The following is a 19,242-nucleotide window of genomic DNA, read 5'->3' on the forward strand; positions in this document are numbered from 1 at the left end:
TATAACGTGCCCTGTACCCTACCTCCCCAACGGCCCAACAATACTCCCCACCATAACCGCCGCCTCCCTTTCCCAATTCCTCCTCGTCCGCCCCTCCTCGCTGCCCCCTCTCAGCCCCGAAACCTGCGGCAGCCTGCTGCCCCTGTCCACGCACTCCCGCACCGCTTCCCTGACCTTATCACGGTTCGACCGCAGCGTGCGCGCGCTCACGCCCCCACGATTGAGGATTTCCTGCACGCGGCTCGACAGCTGGTTCGCCAGCGAGCGCCAGAAGTACGACGGCAGCGAGGACGTGTCGAGGTGCCGGAGCAGGGGGTCGAGGAAGTTCGATGTCGGCGCGGTTGGGTCTGGGGACGCGAGCAGGGGGTGCGCGGGCGCGTGGGTGGCCGAGAGCAGCGCTTCGAGCGCGACGATGTTTTGACAGCGCGCGGCGATCTCGAGGAGGGTTCGGTCGAGAGTAGGGAGGGTTGCGAGGGCGCGGGCGAGGGAGGCGAGGGAGCTGGTTAGGGCTGTTTGGAGGTAGGTTTGAAGCGCGTTGATGAGGAGGGTCGGGGTGAAGGTTTCGGGGCTGGCGGAGGGTTTGGCGGGCGAGAGGAGGTAGAGGGTGTGCAGGGCGTGCGTGGCGCGCGACTTGGTGTCTTCGGTTTCTTTGTAGGTGCCTACTGTCGTGTTGGTTTGGCTGCCGGCGCCGGAGGCGAGGGAGGACATGCTGAACTCGCGGACGGTCTGCTGGGCGCGAGAGAGGAGGGTGCGCTCGGAGGGGTTGACGACTTCGTTGCGGAGTGTTGTCACCAGTTGTACCCTGCCCATGCCCTCGGCCTCCTCTCCCTTGCCCGTCGCCGCGAACAGCTCCCTCAGGCCCAGCAGCGCATGGGCAGCAGGCACCATGCTCTTCTCCCCACCCCTCCCATGCGGCGCAGACACCTCTTCTACCAGACCCTGCAGCTGCCTGCCCAGCACAAGCGCACGCTGCACGCTCCTCCCAAGCCTAAGCGTCTTCACCATGCGCTCCGCCGCAAGTCTGACCTGCTCCGCCTGCTCCCAGCGCTCTCCGACTTCCCTCTCCAGCCTCTCATAGCTCTCCCTCAGACTGCCCACCTGCGTCTCCAGCTCTTCAAGGACGTGCCCGCTCGCCTGCGCCTGTGTCTGCGTGTGCGCGACGATGCTGTCGGCGTTCTTTGTCGTGAGCGCGTCGATGCGCGTATCTACTTCCTGAACGTCGAAGAGGACACGCGAGAGCGGCGTGGAAAGGTCCAGGGGCGTGTCGGAGGCATTGTTGGTCGCGTGAATGAGGGTGTTGGCGTAGGAGGTGGGAGAGAAGTCGGGTGCGAGTAGGGTTGTTGTGTCTAGGTAGGATTGGTCGGTGGAAATCATGTTTGGCAGGCTGGAGAGGCTTGTTTGATTTTAGGAGCCCGATCTGATTGGGTTTTGGTCGGGAGGTTTAAAGGACGGAGTCGCGGCGTGGGTGTTGCTTGTGTTCGTTAACGGTACGCACAGTAGCTGGCTTCTCGAGTTCGAAGTCCGTCGACGTCGTTGCGGGTATCGTCCTCCCGAAGCACAGGTTTAAATTATAGCAGGCTCGAATCTTCTTGTCTCATCATTTCGGAAGCGCAGGTTCGATTCAGCTACTGAATTCGAATCTTCCTACTCTAGCAGGTTCGAATCTCACCATTTCGGGAGCGTAGATTCGAATCAGCTCCTAGCTAGATTCAAACCTACCTTCTCAATTCAGTCTGGACGAAGTAGACCTCGTTCTCGACGGTTTGATGCCTGCTGACAGCAGATGGTGAAATTTCAGGCATCACCCTTTTGTCTCTTCTTGGCCATCGCCCTCGAGAATTGCAACTTTCGTTGCCCATGCTCTATTGCATTTGGTTCACATTCTAGTACTTTGCTGTGGCACGGGGCAACATTTTTCAAAGTATATAGTACTTTAAACAAAAGGACGTTCACCAATAAGCTGCTGTGTCGGAGTGGTTAACGAGTCAGACTTGAATGGCCATTTCCATCAGCTATCTGATGCCTTCGGGCGCGTAGGTTCGAATCCTGCCGGCAGCGGGTTTTTTTGCACATTTTTTGGTAACATTTGCGCTAAAATTGACCGAGTTATCGACACTTGATGTCAAGGAGCATACCCAGATTGAAGGCTGTTTTGGCGGGCCTCCCTTCACGAATCTCCCACCAAACATAGCACCAACGTATGCAGAAGATCTTGCGCTTCAACTTGCACTACTTGCTGTAACGTTATCGCCTCGAATGATTGGTTTATTGGCATATCGAGGATTCAAGCACACCCAATGAAAGAAGCGCGTAACACCCTTCCTTGCACGGCACTATCCCCAGAACGATGCGTATACGTACAGGTCATGAGTAGCTAACGAAAAGACATCTAGATCGCTCGAGACCGCTCTCTTGACGTGCTCTAGTGCTGGGATACGGTATAGCTTTGAGGATATCTCCCGACTTCCTAAAAGGGAAAGTTTGAAGTGAGGAGTGAATGATCCCACAGTGTTACAACAATGCCTCATTGTATGATCATAGCGTCTATACGTATTTGGAAGAATGCACTTTTACCAATGATGAGGGCGTGCTACTCATGTTTAATGAGGTATTTGGAGTCGCTGCATGTGTCGTGATCGAATAAATCCCCACCCCTCAGCCCTTTTTGCTACTGATGTTGAGCATATCAAACCCGAAAAAGCACACCAGGTTCCCCTCCGATGAGACGCAATGAGATATGCTCAAGGAGTCACCATGTACGTCGTAGGGTATGAGGACACACTTGGCCCAACTCCATGCTCAATTGATCTTGACTAGGGACGACGTGTCATGTTGAAAGAGTAGTACTTGAGCAGCATCTACAGTCGCTCTAGTCTATTAATCAACAAATCCCTAAAAGCAGCTACCATGAGTTTATCGTGAGACGCCTAACCGAGAACACTGGCTATCTCTTGATATGTGTGGGCTTGATGGACTAGCTTGACGAAATCCCAACGAATCCCGCGTGCGGATACATTGTCTATATACTGATTTATGCAGCTTTCAGCAACTCCTATCCTGCAGTTCAACCAAGCTTGCCAACGCCGACCTTCCTGCTAATAGAAGGAACCGGCCGCGCGGACGTCGCCTTCCAGACGGAACCTGCCTCAGCAATAGCCTCCACAGCGGCGAGGTCGCTGAACGAACCAAAGTCTCCCGAGCCGGTCATGGAGTTCTGCTGGCATACGCGGCCAAGAGCAGCAGAGCAAGAGGAGCCATCAGCTGCAGTCGCGACGTTGAACAGACCGCTGGTCACGTCCAGCGTCTGTTGGGTCATGGGGGTCTTGCAGTTCTTGAAGACGTTGCCCTCGAGCAGGATCTTGGCGCCTTGCTCCACGTCGAAGTTGTGGCTGAGTTTGTGTTAGCATTTGATAAGTAATTTCGAGCTTGCAATAGTACTCACCCGCCGTTGGTGTCGAAGAAGTTGTTGACTGCGTGAAGAGTAGTGGTCTTGCCGACCTTCGGGGAGCGCCCGCTGGTGCTGTGGATCCAATTGTTGGCCAGGGTGATCTTGTCCTGCTCGCCGATGAGGAGCATGGTCCAGTAGTGCTCGCCATTACAGCTGGCGCTCCAGTTGGTGACGCCGTCGAACTCGCTGTTGGAGATGGTGACACGGCCGGCGGTCTCGTAGCCGGTCACGATCATCTGCCTGCCGATCAGGGAGAATTTCATGTGGTCGATCCAGACGAGGTCGGTGCCGGACATCTGGATGGCGTCGCCGCCCCAGATGTACTCCGGGTTCAACTCGGTGATGTGGAAGTTCTGCAGGATGATGTTCTCCGCGCCGCTGACGAGTCTGAAGCCCTTGCCGCGGATGACACCCTTGTCGCCGACACCGACAATGGACTTGTTCGACTTGATATCGATCGGCTTCGTGGCTGAGACGTCGTAGGTGACGGAGACGACGGGGTAATCGGCACTGCACCAATTGGGGCCATCGAGAGCGTCTTGGCCTTTGCTCCCACAGGTATTGCTGGCAGGACGGCAGCCTTCCTCGGTCGTGGTGCCCATGGAGTCCAGGAAGTTGTACTCCTTGTCCAGAAGAATGACACGCGGCTCATCGTCGGTCAGCCATGCTTCCAATTCGTCAATGTCTGCAGGGGCTGCGGCCTTCGCGTTGCCTCCTCCAGTAACACCGCTCGCGAAGCCAGTAGCAGAGCCAACAACTCCGGTTTGAGCAGCTACTACTAGTCGAGCCGCGAAGGCGAGAGCGACCAAAGACGCGCCGAGCATCTCGGAAGAGGATGTAAAAGTAAAAGCAAGGTTTTGCAGAGTACGTTTGTCAAGGTAGAGAGGCTGTGAACGGTGGCAGACTGCGATTGATCAATGCAATTAGCTCGCCTTTTCATCGGAGCCTGGAGTGACTTGGATATACTCGCAGCCCTAAGGGGCTCAGCTCGCTTGCATATAGCTCGCAGTATAGTACCATTGCATGCGCATGTATCCGAACAGCATCACCGTTCAAGCGAGCGAAGTGGACTACCAAACTTGGTCAGCATGCCAATTTCCTCGAGCGAAGTGGTCTAGATGGCCTAGATTAGGCTTCTCGTCTAGAAACTTGTGCGCCATCGCTTTCGTGGTTGTTAGGGTTATCTTCGATGGTTCTCTCAGCTCCTTGGAAAGACCAATCTAGGGTAAGTAGCGTACGCTTAAGACTGTAGCGCGTTTCGCCTATATCTAGCGTGGTCAGAGCACCATCAACGCGCCTACCCATTAATGGTCGTGGAAAACGAGATTTCTGCTCAGAGCCCTAAAAGCTCGGTGTCTTCCATGTTTGTTCGCTTCGGTGGCTTCACCGCTGGCCTTTGGAAGCGAGTCTTTGTACGAACGTGCAGCACTGGTGATGTTTGACGTAAAACATAAAAGCAAGACGACCGCCTTTCCCGAGGATCCGAGCTTGTTAGTACGTTTTGCTGTTCTTCATGAATGTATTTGTATACATGAGGGTATCTTGGACAGCAAGAGCAATCCGACATTACAACACGCTTAGCCGCCCGGCCAGTCATCTACGTAGCTAATACATATCATCATAACCCAGCAAAAAGTTCAGGCGTCACTCTCACGTCCTTCAGAACGAGCGGCTACGTCGGCATCATCGAAAAGCCACCCGATGCGCCGCCGCCAGAGCGTTTACCTGCTGCGCTGCTGCTCGCCGACTTCTTCGAAGATCTACTATTCGAGGCCCCACCACCACGACCTGACGTTCTCGATCCACCAGCTCGCGAACCCCCATCGGAAGCCTTGCGCTTGCCGTAGGACGCGCTGCCCCTTGCTTTCCACTTGTGCTTTCTGGGCTTCGCTGCCTTCTTGCCGGCTTGACTTTGAGTAGCGGCGGCGTATGAATTATTGGCGGTGAGCTGCGAGTTTGCAAAGCGCTGGTTGAAGGCTTGTACGCGGGCGTCCGGCTGGAAATATCCGCTGGACTCTTGCTCTTCTTCTTCTCCGTCGTCCATGTCGGAGCCGTTGATGCTAGGCCCATAGTCGTCGTTATCCTCATCGTCGTCGTCGCTGACCAGGTCTATGACGTTTCGCAGGTTGGGATCCATAATTTGTGCGTCGTCCGTGGCACTCATCATTTCGTTGTACTGACGGTGGCAGTCCTTGACGAGCTTCGTGAATTTTTTACTATGGCGACGCACCATCTCCGGGTCGATATTGGAAACCTGGAGCATCTGATCCTCGGTCTCGGTGAACTGGATAGCCATCTGGCGCAACATAGTGTCGGTGAATGGGACGCCGTGGAGGTGATCGTCGTTCTTGATGCGCTCAACAACCTCTTTGGCCTTTTGCACAAATTGCTCAACGACAGCCCGATGGATCTCATTGAGGCCGCCCATCGTGGCGTCGGCAGTGATGCGTTGGCCAAGACTCCTCTTCGGCGCTGGCAGGTCGAGACGGCTTCCCTCTCGTATGGGCTCAAAGCCATCATTACTGTCACTGTAGTCTTCCTCGTTTTCATCATCAGGAACAGTGAACTCGTCAAAGGCGTATCTAGAAAACCGGTTTTCTCGTTGAGGCTGACGGCCTTGTCCGCGATTAGCCACAGCTTGCTGTATAGGCGAGGACACGAATGTCGAGATCGGAAGCTCCGCTCTTGAGCCCGTGGCCTTCTTTGACTTTGAAGTAGTGTCCTTCGATGAAGCCTTCTTCATAAGAGCCTTCGCTTTGCCGTTCGGCGAGGTGCAGACCTGGATTTTGAGCTGCCGCCTCCTGCGCTTGAAATCGATTGCTCTGGGACCGAGCTGCATGTACTGGTTGGCGAAGCCGCTGCGGTTGACCTCGTTGTATTCCTTCAATCCACCTTCGCTGAGAAGCTCGTTGAATAGCCGCTCGATGTCACCTCGGTCCAGTCCCTTGCCTTTGCCGTGGTTGTCAAGCCTGTTGTGACCCGCGTCGGTGACTTTCCTCGTTTGAGCGCCTCTAAAGACGTCCATGCAGTAGATCAGAGTGACTTTCTCTCCCTGAAGCTCTTCCAGAAGGTTGATGGCGTGTACAGCATAATCTGTCAAATCTCTCTCCTCAAACACGGATGTCGAGTTGCAGTTGTCGCACTGACTATTACAGTCCGCGGCATCAAACCGTTCGCTGAAGTAAGCGAGCACCTGCACACGCCGGCAGACGGCTCTGTTGGCGCAGTACGAAGTCATTTTGCGCAACATCTGATGCTGGCGGTCCTTCTGCTCTCTGCTTCCCTCTCCGTCATCGATCATACGCCTCAGCTTGCCAGCATCTTGGAAGCCGTAGAAGAGGTAGCAGCTGGATTCCTTGCCGTCGCGTCCCGCACGGCCAGTCTCCTGGTAGTAACCTTCCAAGCTCTTGGGCATACTGTGGTGTATTACATAGCGAACATTGGCCTTGTCAATACCCATGCCGAATGCGATGGTGGCCACAATGACATGATACTGTCCAGCTTGCCATTTTTTCTGAATGTCTGACTTTTCGGCTGGCTCCATGCCCGCATGGAAATGGTGCGCTCGAATCCTGTACTCCTTCGCTAGAGACTTGGCCACATCCTCGCAGTTCTTACGCGACAAGCAGTAGATGATACCAGTCTGGCCACGGTGGTTGTTCTGGATAAGCTGTGCTATAGCTTCCAGATCTTCCTTACCTTTGCCTTTCTGGCGCACCTCGTAGTAGAGGTTTGGTCGGTTGAAGCTTCTCGCGAAGACCTCGCACCCGTCGATGCCAAGGTTGTGAATTACATCAACTTTGACGTTTTCGGTGGCTGTTGCAGTGAGAGCCATGACAGGTAACCGAGGAAATTGTCTCCGGACATCGCCAATCAGCTTGTAGTCCGGGCGGAAGTCGTGGCCCCATTGACTGACGCAGTGAGCTTCGTCAATTACTAGTCGTGCAAGCTGGCCCTTGTTATATAGCCTGCTGAAGGCATTTGTGATAGCTTGACTTTTGCTGAGCATTTCCGGAGTCACATAAAGAAGCTGAACAAAGTCTTGTACGTTGGGCTCGTTGAACGCGTCGAAGATTGCACGGCGCTCTTCCACCTTCGTCTCGCTGTTGATGAGGTATGCTTGGATCTGCAGAGCTCGGAGGTGGTGCACTTGATCTTCCATTAGACTGAGCAACGGTGATATCACAACCGTCACACCCTTTGTTTTCCCAGAAGTGATCAGTGACGGCAGTTGGTAGCACAGAGACTTGCCGCCACCGGTCGGCATGAGGACGAAAACATCTTTGCCGCCGAGCGTTGCATTGATGGCTCCGACTTGTCCTTGCCGGAATCCCTTCAGCTTGAAGCGATGCTTGAGCGTCTTCGCAACATCATCAGACCAAGGAAAGCGGAAAAGATCCGCAAGTTCAGCATCGGCATCGATTGCTTGCAGCGTCTTGCGTTTCTTTGCACTGGATTCTAATGGAATGGACTGGCTGTTTGCTGAGGTCTCGTGGAAGACCGGGCGATCAGCCACGGGGCGGACAGGCTTCGCAGGCAAGCCTGAATTTTCGATGTCCTCCGCAAATTGAAGCATTTCATCGTCATCTTCGACCCCAAAATCGTCCTGATGATCGATGAATGGAGCAGGCGGTGTCCCCATGTTGTTGCCGAAGAGCGGCTCGTCGTGGTCAGAATAGTCGTCAATCATGTTCGTATCAGCGGCGAATGCAACTCGTTGGTCTGGTCGTGCCCTCTCCTTTCGTGGAGGTGAGAAGTGCTCCGGTCGAGGTGGCGGCGCCATCGATAGCTGCTTGGGTGCCGTCGGAGCAGCTCGATTTTCCTGCATGTACTCAAACACGTTGGTCTGCGCTTGTGTCTGAGCGACGCGAGCCGGGCTGATATCTCCAGCCTCAGCTAATCCTGCCGCTGGTTTCCTAGGCTGGGTAGCCTCGACAGCGACTGATTGAAGATCTGTCTTCTTGTTGCTCGCACCAGCCCTCCTTAGACACTTGTTGATATCTTGCTCGCAGACATCCAGCAAATGCAGGCATTCCGCCTCAAAGTCGTTAAGATCTTTCTTGCATTTGGAATTCTCTACTCGAGCTTCAGCGAGTCCTGATTTTGTCTTAACGGCCACCCGCACCTTAACCAACGCCTCTTCCTTTTTCACCAGGAGCTTTTCGCGTTGTTGCGGTAGACTTTGAAGTCTTTTGAGGGCGTTCATCCGTTTTTCTATTTGCACAAGTTGGTTCTGCTTCTCTTCCTCGCCAATAAGATCCTCATTGTCGACGCACTCCACAATCTCCTCGCTAATTGCATCCTCGCGGGCCTTGAGGTCCTCCAGAATCCTTCTGATGGCATCCGAGGAGAGATCGAAGAAACTGTCCAAACGATGGCGATCTTCCAGCTCCAGAGCTGATTTCGGCTCTCCTTGCGTGCTTGAAGAAGCCGGCGGTTTGGCGGCATCCGAGGAAGAGGAAGGCTTTGACGGAGAAGCTGAATGTGAGGCCTGCCTTGATGCAAGTGGAGAATCTTTTACCGTAGCCACTCTAACGGAACGTTTAGTTTTTGGGGAACTCCGGTTGCCAGGGCTCGTAGGAATCATGACATGGACATCCTCGTCATCTTCTTCGGAATCGGGCATGACTGTACGCTGTCGACGGGCATTGCGCGACCCAGATGCTGACGTTGCAGAACGTGATACAGGTTGCGGCACGACTGTGGAATATGGCGGAGGAGGTTCGGACGGCGCGTCATCCATAATCTTGTCAATCGTTGTGTAACCCATGGTCGTGTCCGGATCGGGCTTTATCTGCTTGACGTGTGGCACTGGGCGTAATGCCGTTCGTTGCACCTTTGAAGACACCGGCGAGCCATGCTGAGGGCAATCGTTCAAATCCGCCCTGTATTCCTCGCTCTTTCTTTTTCGTCCACTGCCATTCTTGACCACACGATCAAGTGAGGGGCTCTTCAGTTTATGCAAGCTTTCGGTCAAGTCCATAATTTCCACGCTATTCCCTGAGGTCGGAAGGCTCCAAGCATTTTTTACCGGTGTCTGCGGAATGGACTCCAGCTTTGTTGCAGACTGGCTCACCTGATTCCACTGACCATCGCGCCTGCTCTCCACCCTATCATCCTGAGTCTGTGATCCAGTCGGTATTGAGACAAAGCGTGGCTTGCTACTTGAACTGGGTGCGGCTCTTAGTCGCGCCATTTCCCGTCCCGGTCCAGTCTGAGTGGCTGGCTCTTCCGGCGCCTCGGTCGTCGCGTCGCTGAGCTCTCCGTCGAATGCTCCGTCGGGAATGTCATCAATATCATGGGAAGGAGCTGTGGCGACCGAGTTGAATGAGGCCGACGCGGGTGGAAGAAAGACGTCTGGCGGCAACGAAGGCTTAGTCGAGACCAGCCAGCGAAGGTGCAAGTCTAAGTTATTGCGCGTCATTTGGGTCCAGCATCTCTGTATACCCTGCGCATTTCCGGTGTCGTGCGCAGTGTCGGATCGTCAGTGGCGATGCCGTCAAGTTGAGACGATTGTTATCATGGGTTCGAACAGAAGCGCGCGCGCCTGCCTGGACGCGGACAATTTGCGGGGTTCGCGTGTTCACGTGCATTCAGGGTCCATATACATTCAGCTTCCTTTTCGCAATCTTCAAATCGATTCTCACAAGTGGATTTTGCCATTTATAACACGAAACCTTCAGGTGCGTTTGCGACTTGCAAATCTCTGGCTCACAGCCATTAGAAGGACTCCTTTGCCTCGGTAAGCCTGATGTTGTAGCCGGCCGTATGTTCGGGCAACAAAAGGTAATTCGAGGCTGATATCGGCTGTGACTCGATCCATTGACACGGCGATTTAAGCGAGGCGATTTCCCATACCAGCGTTATATCATCCCTCTATCTCTATTCTGTATTTACCTTGTCTCATCATGTCTACTCAAGGAGATCTCGTTCTTCCAAGCCAGGCTGCCCTCGAGCATGCTCGCTCGACCTTGCTGACCGACCTCCCCTCCGATGGCATTGGCTATGAGCAGGCACAGCATCACCTCGAGAATGATATTGTACCCGCGCTCAATGGCAGCTCTAAGTCATCTAGGTACTACGGCTTCGTCACTGGAGGCTCCCTGCCAATCGCAACATTCGCCGACAAGCTTGCCGTCGAAGAGGACCAGAATGTCCAGGTGCATCTGCCGAACGAAACAGTCGCAACCAACGTGGAAGATGCCGCCTTGAAAATGCTCTCCAGACTACTTGAGTTTGAGCCGTCAGACTGGCCACATCGGACCTTCACCACCGGAGCCACAGCCAGCAACGTCGTGGGCCTAGCTTGCGGCCGAGAGCACATCGTCGCCGAAGCCGCAAGACGACGAGGCACCGAAGCAAACGTCTCAGACGACGGCCTCCTCGCCGCCACCCAGAAGGCAGGCATCCAAACCATCCAAATCCTCACCACAGTCCCACACTCGTCCCTCCGCAAAGCAGCCTCCATCCTCGGCCTGGGCCACAACTCAGTCATCGACGTCTCCGACCCCTCCGCTCCCCACCGCTTCTCCCACGACCTCCTCCAAACCCACCTCTCCAAACCCAACTCTGCCTCCATAATCGCCATCTCCGCTGCCGAAGTCAACACCGGCCTCTTCGCCACCACGGGCCTCGCCGAACTCACAACCCTTCGCTCACTAGCTGACACCCACGGCGCCTGGATCCACGTCGACGCCGCCTTCGGCCTGCAAGCCCGCCTCCTCCTCTCCCCAACCATCACCAACCCCTCCTACACCACCCTGCAAGCCGGCGTAACCGGCCTCCACCTCGCCGACAGCATTACCGGTGACGCGCACAAAATGCTCAACGTGCCCTACGACAGCGGCTTCATCCTTACGAAAAGCCTCCCGCTCGCCCAGCGCGTCTTCCAAAACCCCAGCGCCGCCTACCTCTCCTCCTCCGCCGCTTCCAGCCCAGACGCGATCCCCTCCCCATTGCACATCGGCCTCGAAAACTCCCGCCGCTTCCGCGCCCTCCCCATCTACGCCTCGCTCGCCGCGCACGGCCGCGCCGGCTACCTCTCCATCCTGGAGAAGCAAATCGCCCTCGCGCGCAGCATCGCGGCTTACGTCGCGGCCCCCTCCTCGGGCTACGAACTGCTGCCCCTCGATCCCGGCGCTTCGCTCGAAGAGCGGCTGGCGTGCGTGTACGTCATCGTGCTGTTTCGGGCGAAGGATGAAGCTCTGAACGAGGGGTTGGTGGAGAGGGTTAATGCGTCGAGGAGGATTTACGTAAGCGGGACGAGGTGGGAGGGTCGGGCGGCCGCGCGGTTTGCGGTGGCGAATTGGGGGGTTGATGGGGTGACGGATTTGGAGGTTGTCAAGGGGGTTTTAGGGGAGGTTGTTGAGAAGTGAGAGGGAGAGGGGGAGGAGAGGGCAGTGGTGGTTCAAATGAGGTTGCGTATATGTACACGGCGGTAGGTATCGTTGCTCGCTCGCTTCGGTGACCTTCGAACGCCGGAAGAGCGATAAGGAAATAATAAGAAAATAGAGAGAAAGAGAAGGAAAAGAGAGACTGTTACCCCTTTTCCATCCGCACCCTCTTCCCGCCCAACTCCTGATTCCCAATCCCGAATTTTGTTGTTGTCATGCACGTAAACCCGTATTAACATCGTCACAAGAAGAGAAAGAAAAGACAGAAAAGCCAAAGAACCGTCAACCCCTCTCCCTTCACCCTTCACTCTCACCCCATCATCGCTCACCGATCCCTCCTCTCGCAACCATCCCGCCCAGCACCAACATCCACACCAAAAACACCGCCCCGATGATCCAAAACGCAAACGCCGCCTGCCACTGCTGGCAAATGCTCTGCTGCTGCAGCCACGCGAGCGTGTTGAGGTCCAAGCGGTTCTGGCGGTTCCCGAACACGTACGTCTGGCAGTTGCCGTTGATGTTCCCTTCGGGCCCGAAGAGCTGGATGGCGGTCGCGATGACGCCCGTGATGTAGAGGACAAGCAAGATGAAGGAGCCGAGCATGACGACGCCCGGGAGTAAGCGGCGTTGCCAGATGAGCACGAGCATGAGCCAGATGAAGAGGACGGTCAGGGAGCCGACGGAGATGCCGAAGGGCATGATCCTAGAGCGATCGAGTCAGTTTCTGTAGTCTGGGTTGTTTGGGAGGGGGGATGGGAGGGCTTACCATGGTATCCCCAGCCCTCCAAGCGTGTTCTGGATGACGATGAACTGCGCGAAGACGCCGATCAGCACGCCGCCCGTCGCGAGCATGATGATGATCCAGAAGTTCAGCTGCTGGTCGGGCCAGTAGTAGCTCTGGCGGACGATGACGCGCTGGCGCGAGACGCTGCGCGCCATGCTGGAGGCGTACGAGCGAGCCAGCTTGATCGATGTGAGGGGGTGATAGGCCGGAGTGGCAGGTCTGGGTGGTGATCGGAAGCGAAGTGAGTCCTGCGAGGGGACTCTTCAAGAAAGAGGATCGAAAGTTTCTCTCTCCGTGTGGTGAATAGCGGTCTCCGAAAGGGTATGCCAACGAGGTCGTGCAGCGCGGTATAATAAAGCGTCGGTGAAGCGGGTCCAGCGAGCGAGTGGCCGCCTTGTAGGTAGGTATGCGCCGGGCTATCCGGTCGTCGCAAGAGATCCCTGCTCCTCAGAACACCCGTCTGTCCTCAACCGACTCCCTCGCCAGCGCAGCAGTCTCTCCACTCCGAGTCTCGAACCTCCAACTCTCTCTCCAGCGCCAGCGCAACAGCGCCCAAAGCCCGAAAGCGAGACCTGACGAGACGAGACGGCGAAGCGCGGGGTTCCAGCGGTCCCACTCGTAGCGCGCGCTCGCGGAAGAATAGCTAGCGATGCGGTCGTAGAGACAGAGCGAAAAAAGCAGGCGGCGCAGAGACACTTCGTGGTAGCTAGTTTTGCCAGAGACACAAAAAGAGGAAGAGGAAAGTGGTGCGCCTGCGCCGGGCGCTGGCGCGAGGGGCAGCTCTGGCTGTGATGGTGGGCGCGCGTTACGTCGTGGACCAGCCACCGCCGGCAGCCGAAGTGGTGGCTGGAGGTGCGGGAGCGCGCTGGCAAGCCGCGCAATCAATCATTCGCCCGTCGCCGTAGAGCGTCTGCGCTCGCGCCCAAAGCCCTGGTGAGTTTGTTCGGATATGCGTAATTGTATAAGTCGGTGTCTTGCTGGCCATGCGGATGTGCTGACCGCAAGTCGATGCTCGTGTCACTCATGGGTTGCAGGGTCGCCGGCTTGCTGCATGTTCATCCTAACTATCCCGCTCGACACCGATTTTGCCTGTGTTCAACGAATCGTCACAGCTTGAAATATAGTAACATTATCATTACATCCCTGTATGATCTACAATCTTCCAGCCTCACCGGCCGTACCTGCTCCCGAGCTACCGCTGCCACTTCTTGCTCTTCATCACAGTAGTAACCGCGTGCCTGACAACCACGCCTGCGCGCTCGACGTCTCTCTTCGACAAGCCAGTCGTGATGCAGACCTTCAGCGCCGGCTGCGGCCGCCACTCCTTCGTGAGATCCTTGGGTGTTGCGCCCAGAGCTAGGGGCATGGCCTTGAGGCGCGTGATGAGGACACCGTTTGCGAGAGCCTATAAAGTAATCAGTATTCGTCCAGTGATGTGTATGAATATAGAATCAAACATACCTCGTCAACGCAATCCTGCAGAAGCAGTTCCTGATCCAAAATGCTCAAATTGCGTGCCTGCACATGCTCGTCCTTGAGAACGAGCAACATGACAGGGGCTTCGGGGGCACTGGTGCAGCGGACCCAGTCGCTACGTGGATCGAGCTGCGCGCGCATCGTGACGATGTTCTCCCGCAGGCCCTGGATGATGCTCGGCTGTTCTTGGAGCAGCGCGACTGTTTCGGATGCGGTGGTGGCCAGGAGAGCAGGCAGAGCAGCGGAGAAAGTGTACGAGGCGGCGGACAGGCGTTGGTGCTCGACGACCTCATCTGAGCCGGCGCAGAATCCGCCACCAGATGCGAGCGCGCCGGCCAGCCCGCCGATGAGCAGGTCCACGTTCTCCGGGTCGACGTTCTGCTGCTCGGTGACGCCGCGGCCGGTGCGGCCGAGGATGCCGTAGCTCCAGGTCTCGTCGAGGATGACACGGAATTTGTACTTGAGCTTGAGTTCGATGAGCTTAGGCAGGTCAACGACGTCGCCGACATTCTCGAAGAGGCCCTCGGTGACGATGAAGCGGCGAGTCAGAGGCTTGCCCTGGCCTTCCTTGACCACGCGCTGCAGCACGCGCTCGAGGTCGGCCATATCGTTGTGCTCATACCAGCGCACCTGCGAGCGGCTGATCTGCAAGCCCTTGCGAATGGGGTAGTTGACAGCCTTGTCGGCAACAATGATGTCGCCGCGCTTGCTGAAAGCCGGGATGACGGAGCTAATGGTGCTGAAGCTCTGCGCGTAGATAATGCAAGCCGGCACGCCCAGGTGCGCCGCGATGTCCGCCTCGCTCTTCATGTGCACGTCCTGCGTTCCGTAGAAGCCTGGGGGCGAGCAAGGGCCGACGCCGTAGGTGCGCACGGTGTTGACGGCCTTGTTCAGCAAGTCTGGGTTCGAAGCGAAGTTGTAATGGTTGTAGCTGGCGAGGTTGGTCACGGTCTTGCCGTTCTGCAGCTTGGTCTTGGGGCCGGCGGGGCCGGCGATGACGGGTCGCTTGTCGTTTTCGATTCTCTCCAGTTCCGTCTCTTCGTTGGCGAGCGGCTCTGGCGTCCAGTCCTCCACCAAGTCGTCGATTTCATCTTCCGTCAGAGGCACGTGCTTCGCTCGGTTGGTGCTGTAGGAGGGTGCGAGGAGGTATCGGACGGCGAAGATGACGAGGAAGAGTTCCACTGCGGAGCGGACGGGATCGTTCTGGTAGGAGGATTGGATGTAACGGATGAAGATCGCCGAGCCAGGAATGCGCTGGAAGGCGGCGGAGGCGTTGTCGATGAAGTTGAGGGCCGAAGTGGGCAGTTCAGCGCCTTGTAGGTAGGTGGAATTCATGTCGCTTGATCGGGCGCGCGCGGGCGCAATCGTCTCGGACGGTGTGATGATATCAATTGGATGTCAGGCCTATCGTTCGTGCATCATCCGGCCGTTGCCGTTGCCGTTCCAGCGGGGTGTATCTTCAATGCCGGAAGTCAGTTGGTGTATGGCTGCCCTCCGCCCCTATGCCCTCCAAATCCCAAAGCCAGCGCCGTGTAGAAACCCTGGCACATGTCAACTAGGGTTCCTGCCGCCGCCGCCAGCCGAGATCCGCCGCGTTAGCTTGTCCATTAGCGCGTTTCAACGCGCGACGCGTCGTCCTCGGCGGCTATAAAACAGAGTCGACGACAATATCTGGGCGCGGACTTTCTGAATGGCGACATTAAACATAACAGCAGCTATCTACTACTAGTAGCACACATTCAGAGTGCTCAGAACATTAAGTTCGCCATGCAAAGGCACGAACGCAGGGACCTGCTCTCTCAAACGCCTGTTCTCGGCAAAACCCACGCTTACAGCCCAGTAACCGTTACGTGCGCGGAACCGCAACGAAAAGCCCATGCACGCGAATTTTTTCGCAAAAGAAAAGAAGAAGAGAAAAAATAGCAAAGAGAACAGAAAAATGGCAAGTCTGTCCAGCTCGCCTGTCTGAAACGACAGTGGGTATCCTTCGCTGTGTGTTGATCCAATTTCGCCCTCCGCGTAATTCCTTGCCTTCGGGCCATCCAGCGCTGCCTGGCTGGAGGTGTTGCGCCAGCTCCATGAGTATTTCCGCATTACGGCGCTCATATAGCGCGATCGTCAGTCGTCATTGGTGTGATTTGTTACCGTGATGCTCGTATGCATTTATGCCTCACGATTTTTGAACTCTATCACCTGAGTTCGCCGCCCAGCTCCATGCCCGAACCCTCTCCCTTGTTTTGACGGACCATGTTCGGGCTAGATGTGGGTGGCATGAGTGTGTCGAAGTTGAGCTTGCGTCGCGCCGTAGCCGTGCTCGGAGTCCTACCCGCGAGAGGCGTACGAGTCCACGGCGCCTGCGCAGGGCTGGGCGTGACGTTGACAAAGTCGGCAAAGTTGAAATTTGTGCTCGGAGTCTGAGGGCCGAAGCCGAAGAATGCACTTCCACTTGTTCCTGGCGTCATATGAGACGATGGCAGGGGAGTGGACTTGCAGGGTGGGGTGGACGGTGGCTGAGCGTGAGCGGCCCTGATGGTTCTGCTGTTGCCAGCTGACGGCGAGTTGGCGAGGTATACCAGCAGGTCGGCGCCCTCATCATTCGTCTTTGGTGTGCGCGACCAGGAGATGTTCTGTTTCTGCAATCGGCGTTCTGGTGGTGGTGTGCGGGGTGGTGATGATGCAATCCGAGTGGCTGGGTTAAGGCGGAAGCTGTGCACCGGCAGGTCGGCATCATCGTCTTCGCTGAATTCAGGCGACGGCGGGTCGTCAGGGACAGTCGATGCCTCCGAGATGAAGGAGAGACTTTGGATGTTGTTTGATGCAAAGTGTGCGTGCTTGGTGTGCTTGATAGGGGATGACTCGGGAAGGTCGTGATTTTTCTTCCAGGTTTGCTGACCCCGAGCTGAGAATCTGTTTCTACGACCGGTCGCTGCGCCCGACGAGGCAAAGCTGTTGAGGTTCAGAGGTCTCAAGCGCTTGACGCTGCCACCAGATCGCAGCTCATCCGAGAACATGGGCGCCGTGAGTGGGGAGGAGCCGAAGCCGCTGCTCGAGTGCAGACGGCTGGATGTGGTGGATGCAGTGTCAGAGATAGTGTCAACGCTACTGGCAGTCCTCTTTTTCTTCATCCGCTCTTCGACTTGAGGTTCAATGGCGTCGAGGCTCATGTTTTCCCAGCCATTCTGGATCTTGACGTTGGCGAGCGCCAGTCGGTCTTGGAGGGCTCGGGTCATCTGGAAGAACGATGTCAATATGGATGCGACCTATGATATGGATTGCGCAAGTAGGTAAGTGCAGCGCATGCACCGTTGCATGCTGACCTTGGAGACTTGAGCTCTGCGCAAGACCTTGTTGGCGACATCCTGAGGTCGCTCGGTCTGGAATGTAGCCGCCATGGCTGACCTGCGAGAAGGCCGTGGTCTGGTTGGAGACGCAAGCGGAGGTCGACGACAGCGGGTCGAGACTGTGCTTAGGATCAGTGCCGTGCTTGCAGAGTCGTCGGCGGGTCTGGTCAAGGGTGGTGTGAAGTCACTGGCAAAGTGGTGTAAGTGCTTGCAGCGGCAAGCGTTGGCGTGTGACGGCTCGATCTATGGTCGTACGGCGGCAGGGGTGGGCTAGGTTGCAGCGAATCGTCGATCAGCGCAGGCGTCAGTGCGCGCGCAGCTGTGGCGCCCCTCTTGCGAGGAGGGAGGTGAGATTGTCTCACCCTGCCCTTTGCTTGCACTGAGCGATATTGCACGTTCAAACTCAATTGACCTCGAGATACTCGCACAAACGCCGGCGCAGTTCGTCTGCTGGTTGCACGGGAGAGCGCTCGCGTGCGACGGACGGCAGGCCGAGTGCTTCTCGGCGACTCCGCACCAGCTGAGCGCGCCTTGCTTACGGGTCAGCCACAGCGACCGCGTTATCATAGCGCCATCCAGCACAGATCCCCTCCGCGCCAATCAAACCCAGTCAGAGCCTCTCGCCGGAGATCAAGGCGCCCAAAACGCGGCAACGCCTAGTTAGGTTTCTAGGCTATGCTCATACTTGGAAATTGCCCAACGCAAATGGCCCATCCCCGCGACTGTCGTGCGGGGAGGTTGGAAGGGAGGCGAGACATCTGGCAGCGACCGTTGGGCTCGAGGACGGGCAATATTTGTGCGAATCACCCTGGATTGGACTTTGCTACTACTGTTTCAGTCTGTTGCATTGATGCTGGGTAGACCCTCCGCATGCTTCCTCAACCACCGTTGAGTTGCCTGGGAGAAGCAGTCTCGAGCCTTCGCTGTATCACTTTCGCCAGCGTGATGTCTGCGCTGCCCACTTCGGGACATAGGCACTCACGGAGACATAGATGCTTAAATACTTTGTCTGCAGCCTCACCAATCCCCTTTTCTCCCTTTTCTGGGCCCTGCTACTCTTCTCTATCCCTGATGGATATCCGCAGTGAGCGCAAAGGTCACTTTACGCTCGATGGCTTTCCGCGGACCCCGTCCTCGCGACGTTTCAAATTCCATCCGTGTCCATTGAGCAACCTGTGCGCACGCCCGTGACATGATTTCTTATATGATCAGGGAGCTTACCATCGCCCCGTCCGTAGCTAGTTCGCCTTCAGGGCCACGAAGCCAGGCGCGATGCCACTCAAGCCCTATCACGGCTTCCCCATGCTTAATTGACTCCCCTTAACATGCACCTCGGCCTATTTGTGGGAATTGGTGATAGTGATGCACCCGTCGACAGCGCAGCCGAAACGCCCCTCCATATCACGAGAGACATCTCGACCACGTTGTGCGCACAAAGGTGTACGAGGATTGCCGAGTCGGTAACGACGGAAGACAGAAGTCACGTGCAAGCATATTCAGGATGGGAATCTTCAAATCAGGATTGTCGAGCGGACGTCACAACCACGTCCGAACTTCGAGGCCAACGGTCGCCAATGCGCGCCGGTCCGGCGGCACTATTCAAGGCGAGATGACGGCGTGCGCGCAACGGCTGTGGTCAAAAGCCGACGTCGTTGAACGCCTAAAGTTCGAGCAAGAGCACGCCTGGCGGTGGCGCTCATGTATAGTGGCGGCCGGTGTATGCGGAGATAAGGCGCACATCATGCAGATGCACGCCATTCCAACCCTGTGCCACGCATCTGACGCAGCCATCCGTTCGTC

The 19,242-nt window shown here is 56.4% G+C and overlaps 7 protein-coding genes across 7 annotated transcripts; 1 reads left to right on the top strand and 6 right to left on the bottom strand.

Annotated features, from left to right (window-relative positions):
• Nucleotides 1–18: 18 nt before the first annotated feature.
• WHR41_04232 (uncharacterized protein) lies at nt 19–1,374 on the bottom strand (the record flags this gene model as incomplete). Its single annotated transcript, XM_069372838.1, has 1 exon — nt 19–1,374. The coding sequence occupies one exon, from the start codon at nt 1,372–1,374 to the stop codon at nt 19–21; it is 1,356 nt and encodes a 451-aa protein (XP_069230280.1).
• A 1,614-nt stretch (nt 1,375–2,988) lies between these two features.
• Nucleotides 2,989–4,272, bottom strand: WHR41_04233 (uncharacterized protein; the record flags this gene model as incomplete). Its single annotated transcript, XM_069372839.1, has 2 exons — nt 2,989–3,389; nt 3,443–4,272. 2 exons carry the CDS (start codon nt 4,270–4,272, stop codon nt 3,065–3,067), a joined length of 1,155 nt encoding a protein of 384 aa, XP_069230299.1. The 3' UTR covers nt 2,989–3,064.
• Nucleotides 4,273–5,120: 848 nt separating this feature from the next.
• On the bottom strand, nt 5,121–7,610 carry WHR41_04234 (uncharacterized protein; the record flags this gene model as incomplete). The annotated part of the gene is made up of 1 exon (XM_069372840.1): nt 5,121–7,610. The coding sequence occupies one exon, from the start codon at nt 7,608–7,610 to the stop codon at nt 5,121–5,123; it is 2,490 nt and encodes an 829-aa protein (XP_069230254.1).
• A 2,746-nt stretch (nt 7,611–10,356) lies between these two features.
• On the top strand, nt 10,357–11,823 carry WHR41_04235 (uncharacterized protein; the record flags this gene model as incomplete). Its single annotated transcript, XM_069372841.1, has 1 exon — nt 10,357–11,823. One exon carries the CDS (start codon nt 10,357–10,359, stop codon nt 11,821–11,823), a length of 1,467 nt encoding a protein of 488 aa, XP_069230294.1.
• A 25-nt stretch (nt 11,824–11,848) lies between these two features.
• Nucleotides 11,849–13,364, bottom strand: WHR41_04236 (uncharacterized protein). The gene is made up of 2 exons (XM_069372842.1): nt 12,608–13,364; nt 11,849–12,544 (listed from the first exon to the last, which is right to left on the bottom strand). Exons 1-2 carry the CDS (start codon nt 12,778–12,780, stop codon nt 12,160–12,162), a joined length of 558 nt encoding a protein of 185 aa, XP_069230296.1. The 5' UTR covers nt 12,781–13,364; the 3' UTR covers nt 11,849–12,159.
• Nucleotides 13,365–13,734: 370 nt separating this feature from the next.
• Nucleotides 13,735–15,621, bottom strand: WHR41_04237 (uncharacterized protein). The gene is made up of 2 exons (XM_069372843.1): nt 14,087–15,621; nt 13,735–14,030 (listed from the first exon to the last, which is right to left on the bottom strand). Exons 1-2 carry the CDS (start codon nt 15,434–15,436, stop codon nt 13,818–13,820), a joined length of 1,563 nt encoding a protein of 520 aa, XP_069230295.1. The 5' UTR covers nt 15,437–15,621; the 3' UTR covers nt 13,735–13,817.
• A 163-nt stretch (nt 15,622–15,784) lies between these two features.
• WHR41_04238 (uncharacterized protein) lies at nt 15,785–17,884 on the bottom strand. Its single transcript, XM_069372844.1, has 2 exons — nt 17,419–17,884; nt 15,785–17,331 (listed from the first exon to the last, which is right to left on the bottom strand). The coding sequence occupies exons 1-2, from the start codon at nt 17,491–17,493 to the stop codon at nt 16,291–16,293; spliced, it is 1,116 nt and encodes a 371-aa protein (XP_069230293.1). The 5' UTR covers nt 17,494–17,884; the 3' UTR covers nt 15,785–16,290.
• Between the last annotated feature and the right edge of the window lie 1,358 nt (nt 17,885–19,242).

Source organism: Cladosporium halotolerans (assembly GCF_011745625.1).
Source record: "Cladosporium halotolerans strain TM138-S3 chromosome Unknown Sca11, whole genome shotgun sequence".
NCBI lineage: Eukaryota > Fungi > Ascomycota > Dothideomycetes > Cladosporiales > Cladosporiaceae > Cladosporium > Cladosporium halotolerans.

What these genes read in the sequence shown, in the direction of transcription:
- WHR41_04236 (XM_069372842.1), bottom strand. Translation starts at nt 12,780, where the DNA reads ATGGCGCGCAGCGTCTCGCGCCAGCGCGTCATCGTCCGCCAGAGCTAC. An exon ending in GGAGGGCTGGGGATACCATG is followed by an intron (nt 12,545 to 12,607) that starts GTAAGCCCTCCC and finishes CGATCGCTCTAG; the next exon opens with GATCATGCCCTTCGGCATCT.
- WHR41_04237 (XM_069372843.1), bottom strand. Translation starts at nt 15,436, where the DNA reads ATGAATTCCACCTACCTACAAGGCGCTGAACTGCCCACTTCGGCCCTC. An exon ending in TGCAGGATTGCGTTGACGAG is followed by an intron (nt 14,031 to 14,086) that starts GTATGTTTGATT and finishes ATTACTTTATAG; the next exon opens with GCTCTCGCAAACGGTGTCCT.
- WHR41_04238 (XM_069372844.1), bottom strand. Translation starts at nt 17,493, where the DNA reads ATGGCGGCTACATTCCAGACCGAGCGACCTCAGGATGTCGCCAACAAG. An exon ending in GCAGAGCTCAAGTCTCCAAG is followed by an intron (nt 17,332 to 17,418) that starts GTCAGCATGCAA and finishes TCGTTCTTCCAG; the next exon opens with ATGACCCGAGCCCTCCAAGA.